Source organism: Trachurus trachurus (genome assembly GCF_905171665.1).
Source record: "Trachurus trachurus genome assembly, chromosome: 20".
In the NCBI taxonomy this organism is placed as follows: domain Eukaryota; kingdom Metazoa; phylum Chordata; class Actinopteri; order Carangiformes; family Carangidae; genus Trachurus; species Trachurus trachurus.
The window spans coordinates 12,285,506-12,298,797 of NC_139911.1; the positions used below are offsets into that span (position 1 = coordinate 12,285,506).

The 13,292-nt window shown below is 42.8% G+C and overlaps 1 protein-coding gene across 1 annotated transcript; it reads right to left on the reverse strand.

Annotated features, from left to right (window-relative positions):
• Positions 1 to 10,374: 10,374 nt before the first annotated feature.
• bhlhe22 (basic helix-loop-helix family, member e22) lies at positions 10,375 to 11,181 on the reverse strand (the record flags this gene model as incomplete). Its single annotated transcript, XM_083995697.1, has 1 exon — positions 10,375 to 11,181. One exon carries the CDS (start codon positions 11,179 to 11,181, stop codon positions 10,375 to 10,377), a length of 807 nt encoding a protein of 268 aa, XP_083851823.1.
• Positions 11,182 to 13,292: the final 2,111 nt, after the last annotated feature.

Below are 13,292 nucleotides of genomic sequence, written 5' to 3' on the forward strand. Positions count from 1 at the left end.
TTACTTTACAAAGACTTTATTGAAATACAAGACGAGAGGGTATGTGACCTTCAGCCATTAAACCATCCTGTTAATTGTCTAATAATAAAATGTTTTTATTTATTGTGCAAAACCCTCTTCAGCATAATTGAATTCCTCTCTGCTTCCGCTCACCTTATTTTTATTTCTCTCTTTTTGCTGAGGCTGTGAATCCTCACCATTACTGGTTATATAATGATGGTATAGGATTGGTTTTCCAGGATTGCCACTCAATCCCCACCTCTAACCATCCACCTCCCTACTCTACTCCCGGCAAACTTTACATTTAAACCGCTCTCATTACAGCACAGATTACAGAGGCCTATTGGTCCTCATTAGCGCCCACTGATCCTTGGCTGGGCCCATGTCCTAACATCTTTTAATTAGCATTCTGGAAATCTAATCAATGTAATAACTCAGATTAATCTCCCCTTTTGCACTTATTTTCTCCCACTCTTTTATTCCATGATGTTCTTGGCTCCAAGGCTCAAAGGCTTGACAGAACGTGGGCTGTTTTCTGAGGCTGCCAGGTATGTGGCATGAGGGGTGAGAAAGCTTCCGCTTGTAGTTGAAGGGCAAACCTGAATATGTTTCTAAGATGTACTGTACTAATTGTGCGTAGTTTTTAAAAATGACCACACATATGTGATATAAGTCGTTGTGGAAGAACACATACGCGGTCTTATACCTGTTAGTCACAGATGTAAACAGAGAGCCGTGAGTTTTCCTCTAAATGCCCTATAAAGCCCTCAGTCCCGAGCCAGAGCCTGTGGTGTGATGTGAAGTGAAAGCCAAGGCGGGGTTTGGCACTGGACGGCCATTTTGTGTCTGGTCTGATGCGTGATTTCACTGGGTGTCACTTTGGCTACATATCAGAGTCAGTGTTGGTGGCGAGTGAAGCTGCAGGTCTCATTATAGCACGTGTACGGCAACAGTTGCAGGACGAACACCAGGAACCAGGAAACGCTCACACAGGTTATCAGATCAAAACTCTAGATTTCTAGATTATTATATCATATTGGCCCCGTGATAAATGTAACATCTTGAAAACACAGATGCCAATATCCATTTAATCTGCTTGTAAAGAAAAAATAAAATAAAAGTAGGCGAGGACGTCTGCTATTAGGCCATTGTGACCAGCATCTATGTGAGAGAAATCCAGTCTGTGCCAGGCCGGTGTTCATACACCTTTGTGTACAGTAAAGTGCTGTTTCCATGCCAGGTATCCAGGGCAGACATTTTGGCGCAGCTTTGGCAGTACAGACAAAGAAGCCAGGGCGTGATGGGACACAGACCTGCCATTTCCCAGCAGCACTGGCATGTCTCTCACCGTAGAATGATGAATGGTTACACGCGCAAGCCACACATTTACCCATGACACATAAACACATGCTCGCGTGCACGCGTCGCGCACTTGCAAAAAACATACAAGCAACCACTCCTGGTCAGGTCAACCAGGCTTTGCTATTGCATCACACACACACAGACACAGACACAGACACACAAGTGCACAGTTGCACAAAGACAGACAGGCTTCCTTACTGTAGCGCTGCAATATTCAGAGCCAGGTGTAGGAGTAAGGGGGAATAAGGTTGTGTTTATTAGCTGTTCCCTTGGTGTTCTCCAAATTGCCTTGTTTGCTCGGCACAAGCACACAAACAGATGCTGTCCTCTCTGCTCTGAGTAATTCTCGGGGTCTCTGGGTATTTAGTCAAAGGCCTACCGTACCACACACGTGGCCTCATTTGTGCTTGTGCATACAGTCCCCGCATACAAACGCACGCATCAGGCCGGGCGACGTGAAAAACACATTTGCGTGCTAATTTTTGCGCTGACATTCAGAAGTACAGTGTGATTCATGCAAAGAAGAAGACATTGTCTCTCCGCATAAGTAACCGGAGTAACCCCCCCCTCTCCCACCTCCCCCCAATCTTGCGAAACCTCACAGTCCTTAACCCTCTCAGCGACACAATTTCACTCTTATTAAGAAAATCTGCATTTAGGAGGGACCAATGCTATCAGTCGAAATTAATCTGCTTTGACTGATCCCTAATGTGACCACAGTCATCGAGTAATTATTGTCTGGATGGCTGTGCACCAGCCTCATAACCACTGTCTCCCTCCCCTCCCTCCCTCCCTCCCCCCTCCCTCCACCTCCCCCCTCCAAAATGGCTAGTCTTGGTGTGTGAATCCCGATGCAGCGGGCTGGTTACAGTGGGTACGGCAGGCATGTCATTTAGCGCTTGATCAGTGATTCGTGATTAGCCTGCCCTGTATTATTGTGATTAACGTCCACCCAGCGGACGACTGTCCCGTTGTCACCAGCGATACCATCTGAGATCTTGAGACTCCGGGATGAGGGCCAGTAGCAGAACCTGGTAGTGTGGCAACACAGAGCTGCTCACTCCGTTGACGGCCGTGCCTTTAAAACACACACACACACACACACACACACACAAACAGACACACACACTTCCACTTCTTTCCCATCAGTCACAAAATCTAATGCATGTAACGAGTGCAGCGTTCTTATCCCAGTGCTGCTGCGTTTTGTCTGTGTGTCTGCTCCGATTAGTTAACCCACTACCCACTCTGCAGCATGCATGTTGTGTAGTGTTTCCATCAGGCTGCATGCCTCGCTCACGTCGCCATATGTGCTGAAAAGCAAAAACCTCATTTTTCTATAGTGCCCCGTTTCTTCTGTTCCATCCCCACACCTCCTCGACCAACAAAGTCGATTTGACCGCGGCTGATTATAGTAACGAAGGCAGTCCGAGAGAATATGCACTTTCTCACTGTACGTCAAATTAGATCAAAGCAAGGGGGGTGGGAGGGTGTGGGGGGGGGGTTGCCTTGTGCTGACCCCCGTCTCTTCTCCTCAGACACAGAGGAGCTTCTGCAAACAGGCCTGTGGACCTACTGTATCTGATGTCTCACTACTGCAGCGCACAGGACAAAGACGGATAACCAGGGGAAATTAGGGGGCTTAGATTAGAGATAGAGAAAAACTAGGATCTAGATTTAGAGGGAAAAAAATTGATTTAAAGTGTTGTATCCCAAAAAAAATGTAGCATTTGAGGAGCAGAGAAGAAGACATTTTTTCTGTCTGTGCATCTGCATCACACTCAAAAAACAAATACATCTTGAAATAAGGTTGTTTTTTTTTGCTCTACAGCATTGTGTTTCCACCCCCAGTACTGCAGATTAAAGTATGTTTAGGTCTTTTTTTTGTTTTTTAGAAATAATGCTAATTTTTATGTAGGAAGCTTTTTGTGCGCCAGTCTCTGTACGTGTGTATCATTCCTTTGTAATTACTCGCCTAAACTCAGACCCCCTTCTCATGGCTCTTGTGCATCCGCCGGTGGAAAAGAGTCAGTTTTGATTACAAAGTAAACGCTGCAGCATCAGACAGGGGGGGTTACATGCTGATGTGCATTCTATCAGGATGATTTATGCAAATTATGCACATTATTCCCGCAGGAATCTCTCTTCTGAAAGTGCCAGGATAAATTGCCGGAAATTAGCCATAAAATTCACTGTGCAGGGAGTGTGAGGTGAAGGCCGCCGAAGAGCCAAGGACATTGGGCCGCCGTGGTTACGCTTGGCCTGGCCTGCCTCCCCCATGCTTGGCATTCATGGCTGTTAAAGACCTCTGCTCAGACAGATACACTGAAGCCTCGAGTAGCACTCAGCACATCAGGAAGATCAGCCAAGCAAGTGTTACACTAACGGCCAGGGTTTCATGCTCTAGTAACATGACAGATTTTCAGCAGAGGGAAGTAGATCGCCTGTTTTTTTTCTCTCACTCTCTCTACATTTTAGATTGAAATCCACTTTATGAATTCTTCAACATTCCCAGAAAGGATGTGATTGACTGTGATTAAGTTGCCCGAATGACCTCAAAAATCCAGTCTGTTGTTTTTATGTCTTTTTCATGTCTGTTTTTATGCCTCTGTTTACAATACAGTCGACCTTGTTCATAGTAATCTTAATCTTTGGATTACATTCAAATCAGAAACCTGTCCAGCCATCAGGTAATATACAGCATGGAAACAAGTAGCTGACAGTATCACAGCACACAATTCAGGCTCTGTTAGACAGAAGCTTCTTTATGGCTTTGCCCAAACACTCTCTGTTGGTCAGGCTTTCATTTACCTCATGATCTGTGTGTGTGTGTGTGTGTGTGTGTGTACGTGGAAACAAAGAGAAAGTGTGCGTGTGTGTGTATGAAAAGAGCAATGAGTGATTCACAGTGTTGTTGTGTCATCCTCATGTCTTTATATCAGTGTGGAAGCCAGAGTTAATGAATATCACAGAGTGGATCTGAAATCCATCTCGTCGTAATTTTAATGAACCCTGAGAGGGTCGGGATCTGCATATTGATCAGGACAAGCGATCCCTCACGCACAGGAAGAATGTGCACGAGAAAACACACACACACTCGCATATCAGTGTCCAGACACACACACACAGACCAGATACAGAGATTCTAGCCAGTCCACATAAGTAATGTTGACTATAAATTTGTCCAGGATCATGCTTTTTCTTTTATTTCAGTTTCCATCAGCTGTATATCTTTGCCCGTGTGTAAAGTTTGCAGCAGTGCTGTGAAATGTGTGTATGGATGCAGCTGATTGTTGTTGTTTTTTCCTGTTTATATATGAGCCGGATCACTGTGAGCACCACATCCTCTCTAATCAAACAGTGGCACATTATCTGAATGTTAAGTTTACACAAATGAAAAGTTCACAGCTGAACAGGGAGCCTTGAGTACAACGCAGCCTTTGGTTCTTTTTGGTTGCAGAGATGCTGTAAAGTTTTTTTTTAAATGATATGAGATCATTTAGTTGTAGCATTATAAATATTTTGATCAAGTTGTTGGACCATTTAAGCGATTCATGAGCATGCAAACTTCCAATTATTACAGAAAAACAACACGACTTGAAGTTCCTTTAAAACACAGCCACCGTATAAAAACGTCAACGAATCCAATCATTTCCCTCCCAACACCATTCATAATTTGATTTACTTGGTGCAAATATTTGTAAAATGAAATCACTTTATTTCATTGCACCTGTTTTTCTTTTCTCAAATCCGGAGAGAAATGTTTTTCTGGGAGAGAAAAAACAAAACAACAACTCCTACTACTATCTATGCAGCCTTCTCCGTCCACAACAACACCACAAATTACTGCCCTCTGCCACGACACGTTCTAATCTCAGAGAAATAAAAGAACATCAGATTACGACACAAAGACAGAGCCATCGGTAAACAGGGATTAGGGGATTTTGACTTTAATCTGATTAATATGGAAGCAGTTTGAATATTAGAGATGTTACTCAACAATTGTATTCCAGATGAGAGGATAATCACACATTACTACGTCATTTATTCTACCCTGTTAGAGCTTTCAGAGCTAAACACGCCACCATATGTTTACCTGACCTCAAGGCTGCCTCAGAGAAAAAAACAATCCCACTATAATGAATTAGGAGCTCATTAAGCGAGCAGAGCAACATACAGTTAGAAATGTACAGGAAGTCTGTCGTATGTTGTGGGTAGCAAGTGTTGTTTCCAAGAACGAGGGAGTGAAGATAAATAGTTAAAATGTCATAAAATTAAGTTCAGAGGATCTTTTTTTTAAAAGATAAATCGGGACATGCTGCAGAACTTTTAAGGTCACAGCCCTGTCACGTTAAACTACAACATGATAATCATGTTTAATTAAGATTTATTGGTTTTTGAACATCACCAAAATATCAGGGGAAACCATAGATGTGACAGCATGCAGCAAAACAAACAAAAACAGGAGGGGCTATAGTGGCTTTAAAGATCAGTGCAGGTATTAGAGTGTGATGTGTTTACAGAGATGAAAGATTTTCATGACAGAGCCCGTTTCAATTCACAGAGTTTAGAACCGACGGTTAACGTGATTCATAAAGTCAGTGGTATTTCCTTTTTCAAGTGTTGCATAACCTCCTTCAGAGCATGACTAGAGGATCGTGGGCTTTTCTAGTTCAATAACATCACTCCAGTATAATGTCACAAAGGTTGTTGCCATATATTTGACCTTAGTTAAGTGGCTATGGTGAGGCTGTGGCTTGTCTGAAATCCCTAGAATAGCAATCAGAGGATTTGGCTGTTCAGAAATACTATTTTGAAAACAAAAATGAAAGACAATTTTGAAATGCACGAGCAGAGCAACTAAGTAACCATATGTTCTTTGACATTAGAAATGTATCGTAGAAAAATTGAACTGATTGAAGCCCTAAAACTCAAAATCAGATTGTGCCTAATATAAACTAAAGGTGTAAGCATTTGCATACTATTGCACTTCTGTTATTCACAACCCCAGTGCAGATTTTAAAATATCAAATGAGGGATGCTGCAGGTTGGAGAGTTGATCAGATATAAAAGCTCTTACTCCTCTGGCAGATAAGTCTGATACAAACAAAACATCCAAAGCCTGATCAAATAAAGATTAGGGGAAAAAAGACAGTTTAGTTCAAACAAAAGAACTGAATCAAAACTTGAACTGTAACTGGAACATATCTATTAATCTCAACTTTTTCCGACACCACTGTGCCTCTTCGGCCAATAACAAAGCTCAAACAGTTAAAAAGTAAATAGTCGTCTACTTAACCTAAACCAGAACTGATGCCTTCAGTTGTGCACTTGTATTAGCCTGCGTTGTGTGCACACAACACAAAGACAACATTATGCATTGCTATCAGTGCCCTGACAAAAGTGAATTACCACCCAGCGGTTGATTTGGTGCCTCAGCCAGTGCAGCACATATATCTTTATACACAGTGTATGACACAGCATGGATGAATCCATTGCCAGAGTTTGGCCTGTTACTGATATGAAGGGCACATTTCAATTCAACACGCTTATGTATATTTTGACTTTCCTGTTTATCATCCTTAGCATACATCACATCCGTGTTATGAATAGGCACCCTGCTGGCCCTTGATATGGTAAATTGGACATTTTATGGTTTATGAAAGGGGTGGGTTTTTTTTTTTTATCTTCCACTTTTATTCATGAGCCCCGATTCTCGCTGTAAATGCCTTTAAGACAGATTCAGCTTTATTAGACTCATGAATAAAAACGATGTTGCCTATTATGACCACTGGCTGTGGTTGGTGGACCACCAGAGAAGGCTTGAAACCCCCTGGTTTTCTCTCTCCGTGAGACTTTTCGAGTGCTGTGTCGGCGCCCAGTCCAACCCACCAACATAACATTTCACAGACCCTTGTGTGTGCATGACATTTCACCAGCTCGTAACGATGGCAGAAATACCAGCGTCCCCCCACATCAGGAGGAACATGATGACTTTCCATTGTGAATCTCTTTCTTCAGCTAAATGTTGTCGACCCTGTGGTAACTGTAAAATGTTTTGTGGCTTTGAAACCGATTCCTGTGATGTGGTCTGTTTTTACTCTGGATGCTGTGTTCTGTTTTCCTCACGCATATGGCTCTGTCTCACCCCTGGGGAATTTCCTCTTCTGGGCTAATGTGAATATTAGTATGGGTTAAATGCTCCAGTCATTTGTGCATTAATGCATATTGCATAATTAATGTTTTTAGTCTTGGTTTCTAAAAGCAGAAGAGAGTAAAACACATTTATGTGATAAAACTTCATATAGCCTATTAGAGGGAAATCCTTTTGCAGGTGGATTCCCAACAGTGTCACTGACAGGATTTTCATGTCAGAGCTGTGAGCTGTTTTCCTGTCTGCTGATTATTTCCATTCTTGATTAAAGGCTGTTGTGTGAAGATTCAAGGCATTCAGGAGTGTGATGGGATTAAAGCGGACACTGTAATGACCCTGTTGTCGGATTGGTTCACCATACAGACACAAAGCTGAGATCGGAGACTGGCCGAAAAAAATCACAACTAAACCGAGAACACGACGTCGTTGTTTTGAATTTTTGTTTTGAAATAATTTCGAGAGGATTGATAAAACGACAATAAACTTTGTCTTTTAAATTATATTTTGACAAATCCTTAATCGCTGATCTGTGAAGTTTTAAGTGACTAAAACTTTTCATGATTCTATATTTGAACTAAAAAGGATGTTCAGGATAAACTTGATGGCTGGGGATCCTTTTGCCTTCAGAAAATATTATACTTCCATAAATCATTCTTATTACAGCAGCTAAAATAACACTCTCACTTGTATTGCATTTATGTGGCTATTTGTTGAAACTCAGCTGTGAAGCATCAGATCAGTTTCTCAGGAGAAAGCCGTTGGTTTAATTTGCACAAAAGTCAATGAATTTATGAAGAAATATTTTCATTGTTTGCTCCCTTTAAAATCTATCGCCTCTGTCCATGGTGCTGAAGTCCCTGCAACCCACACACTCACTTCACTGACTACCACTGACAACTTACTACAACGTGTTAAGAATTAGTAACTTACACCTCAGTAAAAAAAAATGTTATTCTCGAGGATAAATTGATAATTTAAAAATATCACTGAGGTTGTTGTTTTAATGTGTTTTCCTTCAGCTAGCTGCGTAATGGAAAACACAGCGTCCCCACTCGTTTGGCCTAAGAGTTTTCAAGTAACCACGTCCTCTGTTAATGCTGCAGACTGAGCCCCACGCAGCTTTTTTCAGTGTTGTCGTAATTCAAGACATTTCAGGAATATTTCTCACACTTGGTGTGGACAAGCAGAGAGAGGAGGACAAAGGGCGAGGCGGTGGGAGTGCAGCTGATGGCTGCGTTGTGATTAAAGACGCCAAATTACGGCAGTGAACAGTGTCATAATTACATTGCTTAATCACATTCTGGAGCTCTAATTGCCTTAACGACGTGTTTGATTATGTGAAGCCAGGTATTACAGTCGACAGTTTTCATACACACTTGTTTTCGAATTAACATATTATTACACACCGTCATGGAAATTGTTTTAATAATCACAATAAAGGTCGCCTGAGTTGTTTCTTTTTTTTTTTTTTTTTTCTCCAACGAAGCACAAAGATCCACTTAAGGCACCAATCCCCCTCCTCTGGCCTTCGCTCCCAACATGAACCTGTGGACCTCTGGCTCAGGAGAAGAAAAGTTTCCGGTTTTAATGGGCCAGGAAAAATAGTGAACAATTCTTCCTCAAGCCCCTTGACACCTGATTAGAGTCCGAGACAAATACGATCTACAACAACCTCGATGAAAGTCTAATTTTAGAACAATCACTCATATTGATATGATACATTTTAGCATGTCAAATCATAATCGAGGGTTGAAAAATTTCGAGTGAGTGTGTGCATCAAACATCAAATAAAAGTTAAATGCAGTTTACTCTGATTCCACGATGAAAAATCAGAAGTGTTTCTGTTGTTCAAAATATTTTAATAAAGCTTTTTCAACACTGAAATACATACAAATGGCCCTCTTTGCTCATATAATAAATAAGGTATCTACAATAATCCACAGCTTGACCTGACAACGCGATTAATCTGAAGACCTCGATCATGTGAGAGAAGAAAAGGCGCAAAAAAACAGCAACTGAAGAAAAACTACACTGTGCAATGCAAGCAAAAAAATTTGCCATATAAATATCCAAATGAATAAATTACAAAAGACACAACGAAACACCTGATGGACCTTCATTCATTTTCTAAATGTTTCTGAAATTTTATTATATTGCAGTGCCCCCCCCCCCTCCCCCTCCCCAAATAAAGAGTTGTACTATAGGCGTGCGCAACTTTTTAACAAGTGTCTGCATTAACACATAAATATCTGACTGATTAAACCACTTAACTTGTGACTTTGCCTTGATCGTGACATTCCAAGTGCTCAATAGAAAAGTTCATGAAAACAGGCCTTGGACCATGTAGGGTAAGCAAATAATAATAATGGCAATAATAATAATAAAAGTCTAAAATGTCTCTGAGGTGAATGAAAATTCAAAAATAATCGGAAATGAATGAGGAAGCAGCGGACAGTGAGGTTGGACTAACTCTCCAGGAAGGTGTCCATCTATTCAAGTGAAAGGGTCGCAAGTTGTCAGGTCACCAAAATCTCCAGGAGGGTCTTAACCAGAGCGAGTGATCAACAACTCACTCAAGATCTGCAGCCTCTCTTACAGGCCTACTGGACTTGTGTTTGGTCTTCACTGTCATTCATACCAGCACTTTAAGGATGATTTATATACACAATCAAGTATTGTTTGAACAAAAAAAAGAAAGCGTTTTGAATGCATTTAGGCTAAATATAAAAGTATTCATCGGTATTACTTCTTTGTCTCTAGCCTACTGACTTCAACAACAGTGGCCTCTCCCCCAAAAGTGTTCTTAAAAGTGGTGTCTGTTCTCTCATGTGCTTCTCTGGAGTCTCTGTCGGGCGCAGTTAAGGCTTGTCAGTGCACTGTTTGCAGAGGCTGGAGGTGGCGTTGTTGAATAGGGCACATTTATCGGGGCAGGAGGACGCAGCCACTCCGGTGGGGAACGGCGGGTATCCAGGCGGCGGATCGTAGCCCAAGCCGGGAGGAGGAGCTGCGAGGGCAGTGGTGGCCGGTATCGAGGCTGCAGAGATGGCTTGGCCCTGGTTGAGATACGCCACCAGCCGCCTCATCTCCTCCAGCGCTTGCGCCTGCATGAGGATGTAGTTTTTGGCGAGCAGCAAAGTGGCAATTTTGGAGAGTTTCCGCACCGACGGGCTGTGCGCGTAGGGGATGACCCCCCGGAGCTCGTCCAGCGCGTCGTTCAGATCGTGCATCCGTCGTCTTTCTCTGGCATTGATGTTTAGCCTCAGTATTTTCTGCTCTTTGGTTTTCTTACCTCCTTCTTTCCCCGCGGCCACCGTCCGCCCGTCGGTCAGAAGGACCATTTCACACCTGCCGTCACTGTCATCGTCTTGGCTCCCCTCTCCGCCGCTGCTCTCCGCCGCCGAGGTCCGGTTGGCGCTCTCGCCGTAGTTGACGCACAAAGATCCCGTCGGCAGACCCAGCGGCCCCCCTCTGCCCCCCGCCAGACCCCCCGGCTGAATCGGGTCTGGGTCGGTCTGGTCGAAGCAGCTGATCGGTGACTGGCGGTCTCTGGCTGGCAGTTCGATGCCGGCCGATCTGAAAGGGTCCATTTTTTTCGTGGACACGGCGCTCAGAGTTTTGTGAAAAATGTCCCCTGCGCCGCCGTTCAAGTTCATCCTCCTGTCCATCACCGGGTGGGTTCCGCCGCGTTGTTTCCAGCTACGGTCCCTTCTTGTGAAACTCTTGACGCGTGTCTGAGAGTTTTCTTCTTCCTCGGCGTCTCTCTCCTACGAGTTTAGTTTGTGTGTGAAGTTGCAGGCTGGCTGGACTTGTCAGCTGAGGTGTGGAGACGAGGAGGAGACTCGTGTAATAAGTGTTGCTCCCCCCTGCCTCTCTCTCTCTCTCTCTCTTTCTCTCTCTCTCTCTCTGTCTGTCTGTGATTCACCTTCACCGAATCTCCACGATGATCCTCGTTACGCACAAGACGCCTGAGTCTTTTTACATCATTATCTCGAGGCGGGTTATTAAAAAGGATTCGCCTATTGGGACAGAGACACCCTCTCCCCCTCTCACTCTCCACCCAATCAGGTTAACGTTTTAATTAATGACATTTAAACGATGACAAACAATACCGCGTGCACTCAATCTCCCTGTGTGTGAATGTGAATGTGTATATGTGTGTGATGGCGTGTCGTTATAATGGTGTTATGAGAATAGCATGGGCATCCTTTATGGTTTGCCTGTGTGACATTCACTTGTGTGTGTTTCAAGAGAAAACTTTCATATCAGAGTAACATTTGACTGTAGTCAGTCTCTGGTTTGATGCTGAGAGGCGTTAAGTTTGTTTCAGACAGCATGGTTCAGATAATATGAAGTATTTATTTGTCATTTTGGATTTCCCTTTCTTTTGATTGTCAATCTCCTTTTTGACTCCTTTGTGCCACCAAACCTTCACTTGAATTCAGAGTGCCCTTGTTGCAAAACTTGACACATCTGTCACAGAAATGATTTACATACACATACTGTGCATTGTTTATGAAAACAATATTAGTTGTTTTTTTTAAATCAATATCTTGTTTGCCTCACAGGTTTTTGGTTTAAGTCAGATGTGAACATGTCACACATGGACATGAATTTTCATGTCTCACCATTGTACTTGATATTTCAGACAGTTCCAGTCTCCAGTTTCTCACTCTTGCCAATTTAATGGCTCATACTGCCATCTACTGGGTTGTGTAGCGTAGTACACCCATGGTGGAAAGTCAAAGTCAAACGTCATTGGGCTCAACAATCAAGCTTGAAGCAGCTTTTCTGTATAAACCCCATAGCTTCTTTGCGTTGCCATCATAACCAGATGGATGTTGAAGTGCCAGTTCTGTAATAGTTATATTTACATTTAAAAGCAGTAGTAAAGCAACCGAAAACAGATGAGCGTTGGAATATTTGACTCGATGTACCGTAAGCATGATGAATCCTCACTGGTGCGCTGGAGCAGTTTAGCAGACACAGAATATCTGTCGTTGCACATCATATCGACTAGTTTTTACATATTAAAGACTTTTTAAGGCGCACTCTGAGCCTGCGAACACTGAATTACCCCGGGGTGGAAACATCAAGTTTATCATAGAAAGATGAAAGTTACCAACCATGAAGATAAAGTTAGGAAGACAGGTGTGGAAACTCTAATGCAGAATATAAGATCCAGCCTGAAGGCTAAAAGTCAGGTCATTTTGACTTGGACCTTTGCAAGTCCCCCAACAATCTGAGCTACTTTCCACTCCACAGGTGTCACACTTAAACTCCACAGGCCTCTTTTTAAGTTTACAGTACCTCGAGAAGCTCAATGTGACCAGCTCTGTAACTGCTTGTAATTGTGAACACTTCGTCATCTCATTTCAGGCTTTGCACAAAAAGCCATTGCAGTAATTACTCTCTGCTAGAAGCCACTTGTAGATGCTAACTAGCATTAGGGACAAAAGTCTCCTTCCACCTCCTATGGAGTTACCATGGCAAGTTACCATAACGTGTGCTGCCACCATAAAAGGGTCATTTAACAGTGATTACAACTGACCCCTGCCATTTGAAACCAGAGTGAATATGGCATGGGTGTTTTTCACCCTTTGAGAAAGTTCAGCAGGAGCTACATATTGTTAATTGGATTGGGGCTTTGTTGAAATGCACTGCCTCCTTCAATACATCACTCGGATGGGAAAATATTTTTTTTCCCTTAATGTGAAACTATTGTATCTTGAAGAATAAAATCTAGATGTTTTCACCTAACCTTGTGCCTTAAAAAACA